The sequence below is a fragment of the Denticeps clupeoides genome, chromosome 12 (genome assembly GCF_900700375.1).
Source record: "Denticeps clupeoides chromosome 12, fDenClu1.1, whole genome shotgun sequence".
NCBI classification, from domain to species: domain Eukaryota; kingdom Metazoa; phylum Chordata; class Actinopteri; order Clupeiformes; family Denticipitidae; genus Denticeps; species Denticeps clupeoides.
Window position 1 is genome coordinate 6,259,432 of NC_041718.1, and position 20,224 is coordinate 6,279,655.

The window sequence follows — 20,224 nt, forward strand, 5'->3', positions numbered from 1 at the left end:
GTTTTTAATTGGTAAGACTCATAAACTGCCTTGGCCAGGTTTGTCACTAACTAATATGAAAAATCTCAATAAAACCATTATTCATGATGAGCTGTCCAGCCTTATCTTTTACTGGGAACGTATTGTACACTGGACACGGGATAGTTACACCATATTGTTCATATGACGTCTACCAGGCTCAGTAGCAAAAGCGAAGTATCTTCAGTTTATTGGGTAAAATGTGACTATACAGATGCACTACAAAATGCAAAGGCATTATATGCGGTAATACTATCTGGTTATTAATCTGAAATGATCATATATATATAGAGAGGTTACAAAAATGTGTGGTCATTAATGATTAATGCAATGCAAAATAAGGAATACATGCATTTGTTATAGTTTTATTACAAAGGTTTTTACCAACAATTCTGAAGAGTTAATATATGATTATCATAAAAGTTATAAAGGAAAATTATACAACATCCTCGTAGGAAAAATATCTTCAGGGATTCACCGGCCAACCTGGGGAATGTAATGAGTCTACATTATGTCCTACTTTGGAAAGGGTTACACATCGTTCATACGGCCATGTTATGGCCACTTTCTCAACTAGACTGACGACTCTCTAGTATAAACCGGCCCCTTGTACTCCAGCTATTTGACAGAAACAAGTTAACTGTGAGCTTGGATTCAATTTGGCTGTAATAAGGGTGTCTAAACTTTTTTTTACCGAGTTACATAGCTTTAACATTAAGAAGAGCTTAAATTGTAAGAATATATTTTTTCATAATTTTTTTGTACATTAGTTACAGGACCAAGCCTTTACGTTCTCAGAATTCACTCTTATCCCTTTACTCTGTACCTGCTAACTCGTTTTGACCAATTAGAGGCAAGGAAGACGAACACGTGATGCAACGCGTAAACCCATCTCAGTCGTCGTTCTAACCTCGGACGAGGTTCTTTGCTCGAACTCTTCAAATAGAAACCGGGGGGAGGCTGGTGTTCTGTTCCCAGGAAGAACAGAAACTGAAACGCAGCACCGTCCAGCCGGTGAGTAGGGGACCTGACCGGCACGATTTCTCTCCGGGTTGAGACCTGAACCGGATTCTAGTCTCTCTTTTTTTGTAACCCGTGCATGTGGCCCCCGTTTAAGCCGACACTGCGCGACGGGAACGGACTTATCTAGTGGGTCAACTAGCAGAGCTGAACTAGCTGCGTGTGAGACTCTTTGCGGTGCAAGCAGTTAGCGAGCCAAGTAAAAAAAAAGACTCAACAAGCATTTTTTTTTACGCATTAAGTGTTTTATGACCATGTCCCAAGACGAAGCTAACCTGCCTACTCCTCCTCGTTGTTCGTAGGTAAAGATGCCCCAGAAGCGGCGGTCCCAGTCATGGAGCGAGCTGAAACAGGCCGGGAACGAGTGCTTTAAAACCGGCCAGTACGGAGAGGCTTGTGCCTTGTACAACCAGGCCATCCAGCTCTTGGAGAGGACAGGTCGATATCATATTCACGTTGCATAATTGAAGCAGTTGTTCGGCGTGCTTTGTGTTTAGGGCCATCGCGCTGCTCGTTAATGTGTAAATTGATGATGATGCTACCCATCTTTCCGGGTAAATGTGCTGAGTAACTACGTAAAATCGTGATTGACAGGCCAAAAGAACAAGGACGACCTCAGCATTCTCTATTCGAACCGAGCGGCCAGTTATTTGAAAGATGGAAACTGTGGAGAGTGTGTGAAAGACTGCACAAAGTAAGTCTGCACCGACTAACGGAAGAAGGCGTGTGTATTTGAGTGCTATAATATAATAATAATAATATATGTAATCGTGTTTTACGTGCATCTAATGGAGCCCGCCAGCGTGCCTGGTTTTCGAGAGGTGACATTTCGATTCTCTGGACAGATCTCTTGACCTGGTTCCCTTCGGCATCAAATCGCTCTTACGTCGTGCAGCAGCGTATGAAGCTCTGGAGCGATACAGGCTGGCCTACGTTGACTACAAAACAGCATTACAAATAGACTGTAATATTCCATCAGCACATGACGGAACCAACAGGTACATCATACTTTTTTTATTGTAAATATTGTTTAGTTGTTTAGTAATTTGTAGTTTCTGTGCTTTTATAGTATTAAGTCCTTTGCTGTTCCGGCACTTTTGTATAATGCGTTCTTTGTAGTATTTATCCAATACATAAATATGAATTGGAGATTTTAATGTCCAAATAAGGTGCAATTAACAGGTAGTGAACAGAAAATCCAGCAACTATTATAGTTTTTGTACTTGTTGTTTCCTTATAGGATTATAGTTCAGAACCAGAATCATGTTTATTGGCCCAGTACGTACAAGGAATTTGATTCCGATCGATGGTGTCTCTCAAGTACAGTGTAGAAGAAACAAAAAACAACAACAACAATGTAAACAACAGTGTAAGGATGTGTATAAGGGTTATTTGTACAAGTTGTATAATATGTTCATTATGTTATATATATACACACACACACACACTGAATATAAGTATATGTACATAGGTGAACATGAACAATGAACAGTACAATTGAACAGACAAATAGTTCATTCTATAGTACAGTTTTAGTATAGTATATTTAGTATATTTTTTTAAAGGTGTTTATTATGGGTTTGAAGAAGGGAAACAGTACATGTGCTGGTTACATTGCACCCTTAAAAGTAATACCTTTTTAAAGTGATATGGTGGTGTTTTATGGCCTAGCGGTTAAGGAAGTGGCCCCGTAATCAGAAAGTTGCCGGTTCGAATCCCGGTCCACCAAGGTGCCACTGAGGTGCCACTGAGCAAAGCACCGTCCCCACACACTGCTCCCCGGGCGCCTGTCATGGCTGCCCACTGCTCACTCAGGGTGATGGTTAAAAGCAGAGGACACATTTCGTTGTGTAACCATGTGCTGTGCTGCAGTGTTTCACAATGACAATCTTTCACTTCAGAATGACCAAGGTTCTGAACGACGTGGATGGGCCATCTTGGCGTGAGAAGCTCCCTCCGATCCCAACTGTGCCAATGGCTGTGAAAGAAAAACTAGCCCACACTGGAAATTTAGTCCCAAATGCTCAGCAAAATGGCATCAGTCAAAAAGAAAAAAAAGGTATTTCTCTCTCTCTACACACACACACATATATATTATCTCATCTTTCTCCCTTTTGACACAAGGGAGGTGAAAAGCTACTTTTAACTTCAGCATGTAGTTTTTTTGCTCAGCTCTATGCAGGCAGTTTGTCTACGAAAGGTGTTAAATTAATAAATCATATTTACTTCAGCACGCTTGTGATATCAGAGAAGCGTGTTCATGTTCCTTGCATATTTAAAGGTAATAGTAGCAGACTAATAGGTAACACACAGGCCCTCTGATCAAGACACTTATCCCTGAGTGTCTCCAGGGGGGCTGTCCCTGTAACTACTGATTAATACTGAAGTTGCTGTGGATAAGGGCGTCTGATAAATGTCGTAAATATAACGTGCCTCATTTATAGTAACGTAACGTCCCATCAGCCAATCTCTCCCTATGCACATTCCACGATTGATTTAAAAAAATAATAAAAAATTTGAATCACTCTCATTTCTACCATGACAAGAAAGTGCGCTCTCTGTATCTGCTCTTATTTTAAAAGGAACATCTACGTATAGGATCATGATTATGTTTGAAAACTGTGCTTATAAACTGTTTCTGCTTACGAACGCTGTGCTGTATTGCACGTAGTAAATAGATCGATGAATAGTACATTAGTAACTGAATTGAGTTTACTCAATGGGGCAGTGGTGGCCTAGTGGTTATGGAAATGAACCTGTAAGGTTGCCGGTTTGAATCCCGAAACTCCAAGGTGCCACTGAGCAAAGTACCGTCCCCCCACACACTCTGGGGCTCTCCAGGCAGAACCTATATAATTTCTGGTGGATTATATAAATTGATGTGAACACACAGTGCATTACAGTATCTGCAGACAGTTGCCCACACTGACCCGGATCCACCAAACATAGAATCTACAACAGGCACCTGAGTGTCAGAACTAGCGTGGAAGAACAGCATGATTCTGCAGGCAACGTCCTGCTGGGAAACCTTTGACAACCTTAGCAGATACAGTTGAAACCAAAAGTTTACATACACTGTATAAAAAGACACATAACTTATTTTTTTCGTACTGTCTGATATTAAATCATACAAAACCCAGTTTTAGGCCCATTCGGATTCCCAAAATAATTTCTATTTGCTAATTGTCAAAATAATGTTTGGTTTTTTAACTAGTGGAGTCCCAGGTTTTGGCAAAGGGGGACCTTCATGGGTGTTTCTAATTAAGTTGTAAAGGGGAATATGATCATTTTTCTAGTTCCAAGTGGAGACGCGATGAAAAAAGCCAAGACCTTGAAAGAGGAAGGCAATGCCCTTGTAAAGAAAGGCGACCACAAGGCAGCTGCTGAGAAATACACAGAGAGCCTCAAACACAACCCTTCAGAACCTACCACCTACACAAACCGGTAAGGCTAAGAAACAAATGTTACACCGAAATAAACAGCTTTTGGCTTTGGAAGAAATTGCTATGAGTTGATGTTATGTTATTTCACAAGTCTGGATAAGGAAATTAATCCTTATGTTTTGTTTTGTTTTTATATGGAAAAAAAAAAGTTACTATATGAATATAGTGAATAATGTATCCATAAACAACACAATGTTCCTAATGTATTCCACTTATGACAGATTATCTGTGTTTTGGGGGCAGTGGTAGCCTAGCGGTTAAGGAAGCAGCCCCGTAATCAGAAGGTTGCAGGTTCGAATCCTGATCTGCCAAAGTGCCTCTGAGCAAAGCACCGTCCCCACACACTGTTCCCCGGGCACCTGTCATGGCTGCCCACTGCTCACCAAGGGTGATGGTTAAAAGTAGAGGACACATTTTGTTGTGTTTCACAATGACAATCACTTCACTTTCACTAAGGAGGAACTTTAGTGGTATTAGTTTCTACTGTAAATATACTGTACTATAGATTTGTATTTATTTTTATTTCCCAATGTCACAATTCGTGAGTGTGATTTGTTTTTTCCCCACTTATAGCAGATAAGGGCTGTTATAAGACCCCAGGCTGAATTTAGCCACTGTTTTTTATGAAATGTATGAAAATTACAATTATTGTACCAGTTGTAATTTTTTCCAAAACATTTGCTTTTGTGTTTGTGCCTATATTCAAATGTTACTAGGCAAACATGTTGTTGGAAAAAGTATATAAGTTATCATGCAATCACCCTTTTTGTATTACATCTGTATTTGGAATGTTAACCACTGGAAAACACCAGCTATAGTATAGTAAACATGTTTACTTGAATATACTGGTTTATTGTCAATCAGGTGCATGGCTAACTAGTTTCTAAAAATGCTGAAATCCAGATGTATGGATATTGGATTATTGGAAGTTGATTGTCACTGGTGACCTCTGCTTCTTTTTTTGCAGGGCACTGTGCTACCTTTCACTGAAAAGGTACAGAGACGCTGTGAGGGATTGTACGGATGCTTTGCAGTTTGATTCGTCTAATGTGAAAGCCATCTACAGACGTGCGCAAGCGTACAAGGAGCTTAAAGTAAGTCCCATTCAAATGAAACGGGTACAAGAACACTCTCGTAAGTGGCGATCTTGTTCAAAATCCGCAAAATGCTAAACAGATCATTTCATGTCTGCATCTCTAGGAAACCAAAGCCTGTGTCGAGGAACTAAACAGCCTGTTGAAAATTGAGCCAAAGAACACGGCCGCACAGAAACTACTTAGCGAGGTGCAGAAGAATAAGTGATTGTGTAATGCGAGTGCCTGTAACATGGGGGACCCAAATTTGACCCAAGTGCCTGTTCATGGTCCAGGTTGTTTGAAGGCTTTCACCTCATGTTTATCTGGCTGTAATTATACCCTATTCTTTTGTACAAATTGGGCCACTTGTGTGTCTAACTTTCTTCGTTCATTGTTCGTGTCAACTTTGGTAAGGCGTGGATTTGTGGATCAAAACATAACTACTGAAAAATGTTATTACTGCGCTGTGTTAGTGTTCTTTTAGGGCAATGCATGTCTTTGTAGCTGTGACCCAACAACACCGCCCATCTTTCAGAATCATTTCCCATCAATTAAAAGTTTGGTTTATTGGGAAAGAGTTGTTTGCTTTTTTCACTTCTGCAAAGGGACTTAAAAATGTTCACGAGACTCATTTGAATGGGATCATTGATGCAACTTCACCATCTTGAACTGTGTTGCCTGAACAGTCATTGTTTTGTGCCAGATGCATGGAATCCAGACTACCATTTTTAGACATGTTCTCTTACTGTGCACTGTTTTTATATAATAAAAGTGTTATGGATATTCATTTCATTTGTCCATGGCTGCAATATGCATGGCTTCCAAGATCATTTGTTTGATGGCCTGAACTATGGTGAGGTGAAACCAGCCTAAATCTGAATTCAGGCCGAGTGGTAAAGGATAGAGGAGTGCAAAAGGAAGAATTGCTAACACTGCCTGCATTAAAGTAGCTACATCTATTTAATAAAGAACCTGGTATTGTAAGGAACAGTTGCTGGGACTAATAATGCCATTTCACATTGTACACAATCTGTATTTGTGTGTAAGGACTAGTAATTGTAAAGTATGAAAAGATGAGTGGAAGGGGGGCTGCTGTGGTGAAACGTCACTGACCTTGCCCATTTGTGCAAGATTCATGGTTTCTTCCTTTAGACTTTTCTGTACTGTGTAAAATTGCAGATGGACATCTCAATGATAAATCGGGTCGCTTATCCACAACTTTCTCAATAACTATTCAGCAGATCATTTGATCGCTATGTCAGGAACATAAAAGTAGACTACAGATTTTTAGACTATAATTTTTGTCTCAAGAATGGTTAAAAAAAAGAAAAAGTGAATATTCATTAAATCAGTTATTGTTTTGCCACAAATATCATTCATGAGAACTCAGGTTTTTGTGTGGTGCCAGTTCTCACCACCAGAAATAATTTATTTCCAAAGGCTAACTTGTCAGTCTCTGTAGTGTTACTTTTCACATTAGTTTACATATTCATTCTGCTATTCTGTTGAATGTTATAGTCTGATGGAACCTAAAAAAAATGCAGGCTTTACACTAACCCCAATAACTACTTAATTGCACAACAATTGGATCTAGAATATTATTTAACTTAGTGACATTTGGGCAAGCATGGAGGCCATTCACAAATAATCAACAGACTTTAATCTGAATTATTATTCTGTACTTTAATGGAATTTTCCAATCGAATTGAAGTGTGTAATGCAAATTTGAACATATTTTGGAGTATGTGATGTAACCAAATAAGTGGCAGTGGTGCCTTAGCGGGTAAGGAAGCGGACCCATAATCGGAAGGTTGTGGGTTCAAATCCCTACTCGCCAAGGTGCCATCCACACACACTGCCCCCTGGGTGCCTATCATGGCTGCCCACTGCATCACTATGACAATCAAAAGCAAATGGTCGTGTAAATTAAAGGCAAACTGAGATCTTAAAAATAAACCATGGAAATTTGGAACTGATAAAACTTTTATTTCACTTTTAAATTGTCTTTTACACTTTCCTGATTATAACATGTAAGGTGAAACTAGAACTGTTTTAAAAGACATACACAAATCTAGTATTACGTCAATAACCATTTTTTTCCCCATTTTATATTTTTGTAAGCTATTCTAAATTTTCACAACCACGTGCGCGCTAAGCAATAAAACCGTCACAGAAGCAAACTTTAGGCAGAATACTGGTCAGTAAAAACAAAGCAAGAGGAGATACCAGATATACAGACAGGCTCGGTTCCACATTCACTACTGCTTTTCTCTTTTTTTTCTTTTTTCTTTTTTAAATCAAGCGGAGAGTAACTGCCATTTGTTCAGCTAAGGGGGAGACTTCTCTTCAGTGCATGAAACATCGTCTTCAGCAAGACAGTCTGAGACATGAATTCTACACCTAAGTGGAATGTTATGACGATGACAAGGTATTGTGACACTGAGTGAATTCAGCTACCTGTTTAATCTTTGTGTTCTTCCAAAAAAAAAAAAAAACTTCCGACAGACATTGAGCCACAACACCACCAATCTCACTCTCCGACTCGGCCCTGAGCACAAGCCAGATGCGAAGAAGCCCTCCTACATCCATATTCCCTCCTTCAGCATGACTTCACTTTGATAAGGGAACATCGTGCCGACTGATCAGTGTGTATGGTCAATTTAAGGCCTGTGGGACAGGCTTAAACCAGGGGTGGGTGGAGTAGGGGGGGATGATTTAAAAATTAAGTAACGGCTTCAAGGAGTTTCTTTGCAAGCAGGTTTTACAACATAAAATTAACACAAATTTATATTTAGTTCTAAAATTGTGTACAATTTACAGTATTATTTTATATTTTAGATTCAGTGAAGTGTGAGTTATGCAAGGAACGGGGGGGGGGGGGCATTTAAGAACAAACAGGGATCACTGTTCAGATGTTAAACAGCACCTTTATGTTAACTGTTCATGGACAGCACAAAATAGTGCTCCAGTTTGTTCAAAAAGGTCTATATTCCTAAAATGTTACAATATGATGGAATGTCTTTTTTTAACTGAACAGTGGAATGGAAACAATGGAAAAACCTAGGGTCCCTTTTATTCAACTTTTAGGTTTGTATGCAAAAATAAAAATGGTGTACATTACACAGCATTATGCATATTAGTCAGTGTCACAATACAGCCTGTTCTACCATTCTGTATGAGGCCACAGCAGAATTGTACTGTTACTCAAACCATACAGTCCCGGATTTTAACAACCACAATATATTCATGGAAATGTTGGGAGGAAAAAACTAAGCAATCACAGTGTTTAAATTAAATGGACATTTTAATAATCATTCTTTTTTTTAATAAAACCAGCAAATGCCAGTAACACTAGGCTAGCAAAAAGGGGGCTACTTTAACATTTAACTTGTTAATTTATAGAACATATATCTTTTTTAAAAAATAAAAAATAATAATAAAGAAGAGTCAGGGTCAAAAATAGTGGCCATACGATTAATTGGGGTAAGTTACTACTGATTTGCTTTGCTCCCTCTCAAATCACATACACGACTTGACCTGCTAACAAGTGAGTGCTACCCTGTCGCCTCAGACATCTCTGAGAAGGGCACCACTGGTAGGGCAGGTACAATTCATGCTGCTTGTCATACAGAAAGGGGTGGTGGGGCAGATGGAGCAGGGATGTATGGGCTGTATATGTGTAAGATAAGGGTGTGGGTGGATTAACAGTGAAGTGCAACGCCTTTAGTTTTCTCCCTCGCCGGCATCCCCCTCGTCACCCTGATTTTCTGATGTCCACAGCTGCAGAGAGGAGAAAGCAAAGGAAACAGATATATGGAGTTATTCCCTCGTAAGGACTTTGGACTTGTATCACGGACACTGAAATGCAATTAAGGCCAGGACCGTCCTTGTCCGAGAAACTAGGCCAGAAAACGGGCAGATATGCCGTAACGCAGGTCAGTCGTGCATTGCCTGGCAACACTTACAGTGAGGTTGTCCCTTAGTAGCTGCATGATCAGAGTGCTGTCTTTGTAGGAGTCCTCGTTCAAGGTATCAAGCTCAGCGATTGCTTCATCAAAAGCCTTGAAGAGACAAATGTAAGCATTACTTTTCACTGCACACCACTTTTAAAAGGTAATGTTTTGTCACGGAATGGAAAGGAACTTCTCTGTGCACAAAACACCAAAGCCTGACAGGAAATAGTATTTCCTGTAAACAGTCCATTGGCAAGATACTTGCGAGTATTGATCTGAGATGGAGCCGGAAAGAGCGCCGGGCACTCACCGTCTTTGCCAAACTGCAGGCCTGCTCGGGGGAATTGAGGATTTCATAGTAGAAGACGGAGAAGTTGAGAGCTAAACCCAGCCTGATGGGGTGTGTTGGCTGCATCTCCTTCTTGCTGATTTCAAACGCTTCCTGGTAGGCCTGCTGGGAATTGTCCACCGTGGCTGTGACAAAAATAACAAATCGGGATAAAACAAAAGCACAATCTGTGTAGATTCATGTTGAAGAGGTCTGTGTCTAGCCTCCTCAAAAACTATGTAATAAATCACTTCCTTACTCTTCTTTGAGTCTCCAGATGCCACTTCAGACAGGTATCTGTAGTAATCTCCTTTCATTTTCAGGTAAAACACTTTACTCTCTGCCTGACTAGCGTTGACAATTAGGAAATTGTCGAGGAGGCCCTGCAACGAAGCAAAATCAGACAGCAGACGTATAATGAATCAAAACCAATGCAAACCCCCTATTTACAGAAAACTAAAAAAAACCTGACCAAAGCAACGGCCAAGTCCCTCACCAGCACATCGTTGCAGATGTCTTGCAGCTCGGCCTCGATCTTCTCGCGATACTCGCGGGCCATCTGCTGTTTCTTCTCGTTGCCCTCCGTCTTCTGCTCGATGCTGGAGATGACGCGCCAGGAAGAGCGGCGGGCGCCCACCACGTTCTTGTAGGCCACCGAGAGCAGGTTGCGCTCCTCGTTGGAGAGCTCGTGGCCCTGCTCCGTCACCGCCTTCATCGCCGTGGCCATGTCATCGTAGCGCTCTGCCTGCTCGGCCAGCTTTGCCTTCTGCACCAGGTCGCTCTTGTCCATGTTTCTGCTCACAAATAAATTAAAGCACATTAATGATTAATATACAATTTTTTATATATATATATATATATATAAAAATTCTAGTTTAACTACGTTTTATGTAAATAACAATCATCTATACGACATGAAAGTAATGGCCCCGGGTCGCCCCCAGGCAGAGGTCGGGATGAGGAAGACTGTAAAAATGCTAAACTAGAAAAAGGGATATGGTCAACTTCCGTTCAAGGCACAACTTCGGCCACCCCCGCCGGACTAGGACCGAAGCCAGACCACCTTCCCGCCTAGCTTAGCCTGCTAACCACCGGCCAGGAAACGATCCAGATTACGAGGGGCGGACCGGAGACTTTCTCCTTGTTTGCCGGGTGCTCGTACCAACGCGACACGCCCAGGGCGTCAGCACAGCGACCAGAGCCGCGTTATCTAGCCGATAACCAGGTAAAGGTGTCGGGGGAGGAGGGGTGGCGCGGGGTTGAGCGAGCTCACCTCAGAACGCAAAAAAAAAAAAAAAAGAATAAAAAAGTAAAAAGTCAGCCTGCGTGAAATTGACAGACGCGGCTAAACATCTGCATCAATATCCGCGTGTAGTCAGTCCACCTTTTCTGGACGCCATAACAGTATTTGAAAGCGAAAAAACACGGCTGACTTTTCATGTGTTTAGTTCAAGGGCCGAGTGTCGGGGAATCACGAAATGTTTTTTTATAAAAAAAAAAAAAAATGCACCTTGAGAGGATTTGCAATTATTCCTCACGTAGATCTTTGCAGGCTTGATTTTTGTTATTTAAATTTCTTGACCATAATAACAAGGCAGTGAAAAAATGGCACGGTGATACAGTATAAAGGCTCAAAACGTGTCTGTAACGATCGTGCTAAGTAGGGTACGTGGCGGCGATTGAACTCGCAACAGGGCCAAATTAACGTGGTGACACGCCGAGGGTCTTGACATCACCGTCCGCTCGCTCAAAAAAAAAAAAAAAAGTGACTTAGCCAAACTAGCGTGACAAGCAAAATACCAGAACCGCGTACGTCGAAACGGGCCAAAGCGACGTCCATTCGGTTTAAATCAAGCCGGCCGCGTCGGGTGTCGTCCCCCGATGCAGAGCCCCGAGTGCCAGGCGCGCACGCCGCAGAGCAGCCGCACTGCAGCGCCCGCCGCCCGAGCGGAAGCAGCTAGCGGCAGGCTAGTCCGATGTAGCTTCCCGGCCGCTCCGCGGCAGCTACGCCCTCTCGCTCGTGGTCCCTTGTGGAATTTTAAATATCGGTTTTTTTTTTAACGCGACCCCGGCACCCACGGCGACGGGACGGGACCCTGACGGCGGAGCTGGGCCGGGGCGAGCGGTGACATTTTATTGTCGTCACACGCCTCGGCCTAAGTCCTTGTACCCAGCCCCAAACCACAATGGGCACCTTCCGCCATTGACAACGATGGGTACCATTGTTACGCTATTAGCGCCCCCCCCCCCGACACAAATATCCAGCCCTTCCTCGGTTCTACGCGCTGTCAGCGTCCCTCACACTTAAAACTCACGTTTAAAACGTATTTTCAATCTTCCCGTTTTTCCCTCTGAACGATGGGGGTATCAAGCCGTCCTCCGCTTCGCTGCTCGGGATGTTCGGGGCAGTACCACTTCCGCCTGCGCTGACACTTCCGCTTCCTCTAAGCCCCACCCTCCCCCGCCAGTATCTATAGTAACCCCAATCCGGGGTTTCCTAGGCATTTCACAGGGCAGCTAACGTCACGACGACCATGGTAACTATTGTGGGGTGACGTCGCTAATCACCATAGTAACAGTTACTAGGAGGCGTGTGACAGCTCTCTGAATTTCAAATATGTCAAACCTTACAAAATCACATCTTAAAATCATGCCTTTCAATTAATAGTAAACATTCAGATTTTCTCAGAAGATATTAATCACTACGCCACTCATTATTACTGCAAAGGACTTAAGATGCAACACAGGTTAACGGAGAGGTTTTAGACAGATGTGTTTCTTTTATAATTACATCTAAGTCCGTTAACACATTAAGACACTCTGTCTGTGTGAAGGGATGTTGTTGTTGTGAATGTTGATGACAGTGTGCCTGCTGATGTTCCACGGTGCATGATGAGTGTGGGTCTGCGGCGCAGACAGTATTAACGAAAGCAAACATATAGTTCAGCCGAGTCGCCTTTAAGACGCTTGCAGGATAATTTTCCAAGGTTTCAGACAAGCGGTACACGTTTACATCTCACCGTTTCCCTCTATCAGAATTGCAAATTTGGCCTTTAGAAGTTCAGAGTCTTCACTCATTTCTGAAGTCATTACATATGGACGTGATGCACAGGCCAGCTTTTCAGAAAGCATCTGTTTCTCCAGCTAATAGCGCACTACTTCTGTTAAGCTTATGCCACTGCATCACATCTTCATTCAAATTGTCCAATTGATCTACAAAGGCAGCACTAATGAGTTATGGATTATATATTTTTTTACCTGTATATAAATTGAACATTTATATACAGTCGTTATTTAAAGGAGAGAGAGACTGCATGGGGCAATTAATATTATTATTATATATTTTTTACCAATTCTGGCCAGAAGTTCATCAGGTATGATTGTTAAATTACTAAATGCAGGGCTGGAAGGAAGGCTTTGTGATACTGGTGTATTGCCAGCAGAGTGTAGTGGAGACTGTGGAGACTGTTTTCATCGTTTCTGGGTCCGAAATGGCATTGCTTGTTTCTCTGGAGTAGAATTTATAAGGCAGTCAGCTGCATAATGGTCATATACTGAATGTGGGGGCCGCTGGTGAAACTGCAGTTGGTACATTTGATTACAACTGAGGTTGATCTAAACAGTGCTGTCTTATTTAACTGCACAGACACTTACAATTAGTTATTAAAAGTTATTAATAAATAATATGATAAACTATATACAAAAAGGTCAAATTTGCAGGTAGAAAACAAACATTAGACCTGGGTTGAATCATCTTTTTCTGGAGGTGGAAACCTTTAATTGGTTCATTGGACACTATTCGGTTGCGCTTTGGACCTTTTCTTCCAAGACATTCACTCCTGATCAGCTGAATGGACAATATGTGATAGTTCTCAATCAATCACCGTAAAATCCTTAATCCCCACCAAGAGATGACTTCATCTCTTTATAAATTATTAGTAGACTTGCTGATGAAAACAGCCCAACAGCATGGTGATGCCTCACAGTTTTTAATGTTTTATGAATGTTTAGTAACTCACTGTGCTAGACTTGTAAAATCGGATCACAGAGCATCAGTGTTTTGTAAAGGGACACTAATAGGTTTTAATGTATCTTGAAATATCTAATACTGTTCTTTTTTAAATGCAATTTTATGCACCGATAAAAGCTGTTTTGAATAATAATTTTTTCTTTCATTTTTAATTTCACAATGTTTTATTTTTGAACATGCAATCATGTATAGGACATGAAATGTAGAGAGAAATGTGGGAACCAAATGAACTAATGAGAAATAAATAAACACAAAATCATGATAGATGACTGATTTCACTGAAATAAATGTGTCCTATGCAAACATAAGCATATTATTATTATATTAGAATGTATATGATGTTATGTAATATTACAGGCAGAAATTTTAAAAACTTGTAGATGACTTGTATAATGATAAATTAATTAAAACTGAAGATTATTCCAAACATAATCTTTAAACTGTAAATACTAAACTGTAGCAAAGCAATATAATTGTAGTTCTAACATACATCAATAGACTACATAAAATACAATTACATGGATCAATACATCAAAAATGGACTGAAATATCTGAATTCTGTGGGCTTGTCGTGGTAGACATGTGGAATGGCATGGCATGTGGAGGCTGCAATTCTGCAGCACCAGCAGAGGGCACACATGTGGTGGCACAGCACTGCTTCTCCGAAAGAGCATTGTGAAATTTGAAATAGAGAAATTGCAGGGAGATATTTTAAAATATATTTATATAAATTACGCCATACTGCATTTTTTCACGCAACGGGGCAAAGGAAATAAATACACTCTATTACATTGCAAAAAGAAAGACATTTTCAGGGCTAACATATTTGTCTACTGTAAAATAAAGATATCGAAGAAGGAACACACTGTAATACCAATAAAGGCAGTACTGAGTAAAATAAAGTGACAGACTTTTATATTAGCAGGATGAATGCACTTGACACATTGCAAAGAGGACATCTAAAAATTGTGTGACATCAAATCACGTGAACCTGTCATCAACAAAACCAAACTGGGCACTGGCCGCTTGACCCTTGCTTTGGTCCATGTTTCTTTACGTGCACTTTGTTTTGTGCATGAAAGTTTTCATCCTTGTACTTACAGCTGGCAGCACTGGGCAAAGATGTCCGGGGGATAAAAGTGGCATGAAGAATTTAACATTCCTTCAACTGCGAGAGTCCATTTCTATTCTTATTCAATTACTGACATATATAGATCAGTACTGAGTTCACAATGTCAAAATGTTAACATTCATGTCACCAAAGGCAAAAACCTTTATTGTGTGCATTTCTGAAGTGACCAAGTATTTTTCAAATACTTACTCTATATCAAATATCCATAATATCCATAGAACTCTGACTGTGCTGTATATTATTGTTATACTGCACAATGTTATTATTATTTTCTTGTTTGTCCTGGAATTCCAACCAGATTTAAAAAAATTTTTTTGATCCATTCTTGTTACATTCACATAATAAAATGAACTGAAATAAGTTAAAAGATTAAAGTTGATCATTTGTGCTCCTGTGTCCACAGAAAGAAACATCTGACCTTCAGACAATGTTTCCATGTGAGGGTGTCCCTGCAGCGGCCTAAGTTACCTTTTCCAGTGCAAACTGTAGGAATACGTTATTACCAGAGAATCCCGAGCCTTCTCCCCAGTCACGATAAGACACTGGCTTGTTCTGTGAATTTATTTATTTGGGATAAAGACAAAAAAGAAAAGCTGCACGTCCCTATTTAATAAAAAAAATTAAATACACAATTTTGGTTAAAACATTTAACCTTCTAAAGATATACTTTTTTTGCATTGAATCCAGGTAGTTTTAAAGTACTGGCTGGAAGAATATGCCATACTTCTTTAACAATCTACTTATTTCCCGTATGACCATCATGACGGATATGAAATTTAATTTGCCGCTTTATTGCTACAGGGTTGTGTAAACCTCCCTGTGGTCAACTGGACCCAGACACTGATGAGGAGCCACTTCTGCACATGCATCGTCTTATATTTCACAGAGAGCAGATCGAAGATGAACATATTAAAAGCCAATGCTCTTACATATTCAAATCAAAACCAGCAAACAACAAAATATGGGTGTAAAAGGAATTAATCAGTGTTTGGATTTATTAACGTTTACTGCCTGTGACACCAGCTGCTGCGCCCTTCTGGTGATGATGGCCCATAGCTGAGATCAGAGCCGGGTCCGTGTAGTTCTGAGAAGGACATACAGTAATTATGAACGGAGTTCAATGCTGGTAAAGTTAAAGCCATGTTAAAGGCCATGTCCCTTTGTCTGCTTCTATACCTTTATTTTATGCTTTTATTTGGTCAGCCTCATAACAGGTCAAAAGTATGTGTTCTATTGGAAGATTTAAGACAAAACGGAACATTTAACCTTTCTAATTGTGCAAGTTAATGAATACAGAATGTCAGCTGCCATGATGGCCTAGTGGTTAAGGAAGTGGCTCCGTAATCAGAAGGTTACCAGTTCGATTCCATGAGCCACCAAGGTGACACTGAGATGCCACTGAGCAAAACACCGTACCCACACACTGCTCCCCGGGCGCTCGTGGCTGCCCACTGCTCACCAAGGGTGATGGTTAAAAGCAGAGGACACATTTTGTGTGTGCTCATACACAGCACACGGTGCACACAGCAAAATGTGTCCTCTGCTTTTAACCATCACCCTTGGTGAGCAGTGACAATCACTTCACTTTCATGAACCACAAGGAATCTGGACACTGCACCATACCTTTAACAATGCACTTTTGGATGGTATACGAAGCCCTCGTCCCTGTTAAGGGTGACACCGGCCTGCTGGGAACAATCCCTCTCATTCCGACTTCATCCCACACCTAGAAAAGCTGGTAGTCCTTTTTTTACAGGCCTCGCGCTATGTGTTTCTTTGTTTTTGTGTCCTTTGCTGCCTCTCTGTCCCCTCTGCGTTACAGGTGTCCTGTTCCACTTGGTGCCCTAGACAATTGCCTGCTTTGCATAGCCAACCATAACTAAGAAACAAATGTACAATATCTTTCTTTCCTTTTGCACATCAAGACAACAGACAATGCGTCCCATCACAACCCAGAATGCAGCGTTAAATCTATCACCACCATACGTTAAAAAAAGGCTGCGGTTGCCTTTGCCAAGTACGCTATCCTAAATTTATTAACAGGCATTCATCAGTGGCTTACAGCCCGGGTGCTTAGCCATATGAGATGTCAGGCCCATGGCCTAACTTAAAATATTGTTATGAAAAGTCTGCCTTCCGTCTGAGTCAGCAGCACATTATGGCAAGTGTGCTGGAGCATGCAATTCCCTGGCAAAATTAATTCCCGCTCTCCAGGTACCCGGCACCGGGTGGGAAACACAGCTGTTTGCCTTATTGGCTTCTCAGCAGCTCCTTCCTGGTAAATGGAAAGGGTCGGGGTGCATCTGTGCCCTTGGATTTGACAAGAGGGGAAGAGGAGGGAGCGGAACAAATTGGGTAATTGTACCAGCAAGACGCAGCAATGCTACGGCGGGTACCTGTGGATTGCTGAGTCCATTTACATTTGCACAGTTTGTGTCTTTCAATGTGTCAATTTTCTTGATGGAAAGAAAAATTGCGGAATGGCGCATTCCTTCCTCGCAAATGGAAAAAAGCAGACTTTTATCAGTCGTTTCAAAAGTAATCGGGAATAATGTTATTCTGAACCACTGCATAATTTATGGCATGTTTCACAGCATTATATAATTGGGGTGGAGTGAAAGGCAGACGCCTGTAAATCATTTTTATAGAATATGAAATATTCATGGGCATAAATTCTTTTGTTCCAAACCAATAATCAGTGCGGCGGCAGTGCTGATGGCCAGGCGCGAACCGAACCTGGAGTGGGTCGTGGGAGGTTCAGATAAAAAAAAGGACCTTGTTAGAGCCCACTACAAAGTGGAAGGGGACGTCATTAGTGGCGGCCGCCGCTGAATTAATGAACATGTAGTGTTCATTTGCCACGTGCACGCGGCGAGTGGCGTGGCGATAAATCTCACGAGGGGCCAGTCGATGCGGTAGACAACTTACCCTGTTTCTAGGTCAGACTGATACATGTTTCTGTGGAAACCGAGAGAGAGAGAGAGAGCGAGAGAGAGAGAGAGGGAGGGGGGACGACTAATTATTCTCTGTCAGGACGGTAGATCTACCTGGCTGTGCCACTGCCTCGCTGGGTAAAGCTGTGCAGGGAGGCAGGTGATGAGGGAGGCGGACATGAAGGGGAGGAGCAGGAGGATGTCGAGCACTCAAAGACGGCTCAATGTCACAAATGTTGCCCAGGAGAGCTTGTGATGCGGCGGTGAGGCTGCCTCAGACAGTCACTAATGAAACACAGGGCTGCACCATCCTTTTTTTGTCTCCCCGCATTGACTCACACCTGAAAAAGGAGGGAAAAAATACCGCCATGACCTTTGCTGTAGTCAGGCAGAGTAAGCACAAATTACTCAAGGATGATTTATGTTTGGCCTGCACCTAAATCCCAAAGCATCAGCAACTGCTAACCACCAAGCGCTGGACCCAAAGTAACTCCCTGCCAACGTCATCAGACTTGGGCTTTCTTTAAGGCATGATTGGGCGTGTGCTTGTGTGAGTGTGCGTGTGTGTATCATAAATAGTTTAGCATAAATAACTACATTTACTACGTTGTAGCAACTGATTAATAAAGAGGAGCAATCTGGGCCACACATTGCTCACTGCTAACACACAAAAAAGACACCTCCAAACACAGCCTAGCAGTAGAAAAAATAAGCCAGGTATATGTGGTGTATGAAAAGCACAAAAACCTGCACAACCAACAGCTATTTCTAAGCCATATCAGGCAAGATAAATCAAAGCCATATGCAAACCATATTACACATAATAAAAAAACCCAGGCACATATTTTTCATGTTTCATTGCATGCAAAACTGTATATTTGTTATCTTTTGACTTCTTCTCTGGGAATGACTAAAAAGGTCCCTGTTAACCTTCTTATTGCTCATGATGACAGTCAAATATACAGCCAGCAGGCCACATCTGTCCCGTTGGTCTTTTTAATCAAGCCTGCCGAAGATTGGTACAGGATCGCCCCAAATCAGATCATAATTATGACTTCTACCATTTCACCTTGACGTTCCACCAGATGTCAGGGTTTTTACACTGGCTTGCAAGGTAAATTGTCAGTACCCAATCCATACCACTTGCACGGTCGGTTCTGTGTATGCGCCGAAAACCCCCATGTTATGGTCTAAACCTAACACCTAACGCATGTGCAGAACCGATTGGGCAAGTGGTACAAATTGGGCACTGACAATTCATTTCTATTAGAGTGAGAAAGAGGAAGAAAGGTTGAGGAATCGCTGAGGAGTTGAAACAGACTCTAGCCTCTGGTGATTACAGTTTGGTTGAACCAGCAACTAAAGCAATGTCTGGGGTGTGGGAAAACTTTGACCATGATAGATAAACCGTGAATTAGAAACACTCGGCACTATTTTCTGGCTGGAATAAAAGTTTTTTTTTACAAGCTGGTATGCGGAGACAGCAGTACAGCACGGCCAGTTTTTATTTACTGACTAACAAGAACAGTGTTGCCGGATCCTAAATGCTGAAGTATTGTACCAGCATTTTGAAATTATCGGATTTTGAGACAAATGATCGTACACACGCAATTTCTATTCTGACGCTGCTCAGAAAATCTATTTCAATAACACATATCATCATAGACTGTTCAAATGATAATGTATAATGCAACTTGTAAGTAAAACTGTGGTCTTTCTCCCATTCATTTCTGTATTTAAGATGGCAATGTTGCGTATGCTTACTCTTTGTGTCTTCCATAACTCCTACTTCATCATGCAAATCCGCACTTCATCCACTCATCATTGTTTACTTTGTGCATTACCACGTGTTACATTGTGCATTGATGGGCTGTAAAGGCATGTGAGACTACTGCGCATAAACAAGCCAAGTATGTCTGTGCAGCCAGATGAATACAGAGATCTGTACCTTGTCGTGTTTATTAAATAACTTAGCCATAAAATGAAGGGGTAAAATTATTTTAGAGATTTTTTTATTACTTTCTTCAAAGTCAAAAGTTTACATATACTAAGTTAACTATGCCTTTAAACTATTTGGGAAAGCCCAGAGATGCTTTGGAAGCGTCTGATAGGTTAACCGACACCCACTGAATTGATTGGAGGCACACCTGTGGATGTATTTAAAGGAACACCTCAACACACTGGTTCCTTTTGTGACACCATGGGAAAGTGTAAAGAAATCAGCCAGGACATCAGAAAGAGAATTGTGGACCTACACAATTTCCAGGTGCCTGAAGGTGCCACGTTCATCT

At 41.4% G+C, this 20,224-nt stretch overlaps 2 protein-coding genes across 2 annotated transcripts; one reads left to right on the forward strand and one right to left on the reverse strand.

Moving 5' to 3' along the window:
- The first annotated feature begins 933 nt into the window (after window positions 1–933).
- Window positions 934–6,344, forward strand: tomm34 (translocase of outer mitochondrial membrane 34). The gene is made up of 8 exons (XM_028997992.1): window positions 934–1,032; window positions 1,341–1,476; window positions 1,633–1,732; window positions 1,884–2,036; window positions 2,940–3,097; window positions 4,335–4,482; window positions 5,449–5,575; window positions 5,682–6,344. Exons 2-8 carry the CDS (start codon window positions 1,347–1,349, stop codon window positions 5,781–5,783), a joined length of 918 nt encoding a protein of 305 aa, XP_028853825.1. The 5' UTR covers window positions 934–1,032; window positions 1,341–1,346; the 3' UTR covers window positions 5,784–6,344.
- A 2,120-nt stretch (window positions 6,345–8,464) lies between these two features.
- ywhaba (tyrosine 3-monooxygenase/tryptophan 5-monooxygenase activation protein, beta polypeptide a) lies at window positions 8,465–12,289 on the reverse strand. The gene is made up of 6 exons (XM_028997993.1): window positions 12,154–12,289; window positions 10,335–10,632; window positions 10,098–10,221; window positions 9,821–9,984; window positions 9,523–9,618; window positions 8,465–9,337 (listed from the first exon to the last, which is right to left on the reverse strand). The coding sequence occupies exons 2-6, from the start codon at window positions 10,626–10,628 to the stop codon at window positions 9,281–9,283; spliced, it is 735 nt and encodes a 244-aa protein (XP_028853826.1). The 5' UTR covers window positions 10,629–10,632; window positions 12,154–12,289; the 3' UTR covers window positions 8,465–9,280.
- Between the last annotated feature and the right edge of the window lie 7,935 nt (window positions 12,290–20,224).

Bases quoted from the DNA above. Each gene is read 5' to 3' on its own strand.
- tomm34 (XM_028997992.1), top strand. From the start codon at position 1,347: ATGCCCCAGAAGCGGCGGTCCCAGTCATGGAGCGAGCTGAAACAGGCC. The intron at 1,477-1,632 runs GTCGATATCATA...CGTGATTGACAG, and splicing joins CCAGCTCTTGGAGAGGACAG to GCCAAAAGAACAAGGACGAC. The intron at 1,733-1,883 runs GTAAGTCTGCAC...TTCTCTGGACAG, and splicing joins TGTGTGAAAGACTGCACAAA to ATCTCTTGACCTGGTTCCCT.
- ywhaba (XM_028997993.1), bottom strand. From the start codon at position 10,628: ATGGACAAGAGCGACCTGGTGCAGAAGGCAAAGCTGGCCGAGCAGGCA. The intron at 9,985-10,097 runs GTAAGGAAGTGA...TTTTTGTCACAG, and splicing joins ATCTGGAGACTCAAAGAAGA to CCACGGTGGACAATTCCCAG. The intron at 9,619-9,820 runs GTGAGTGCCCGG...TGTCTCTTCAAG, and splicing joins CCTGCAGTTTGGCAAAGACG to GCTTTTGATGAAGCAATCGC.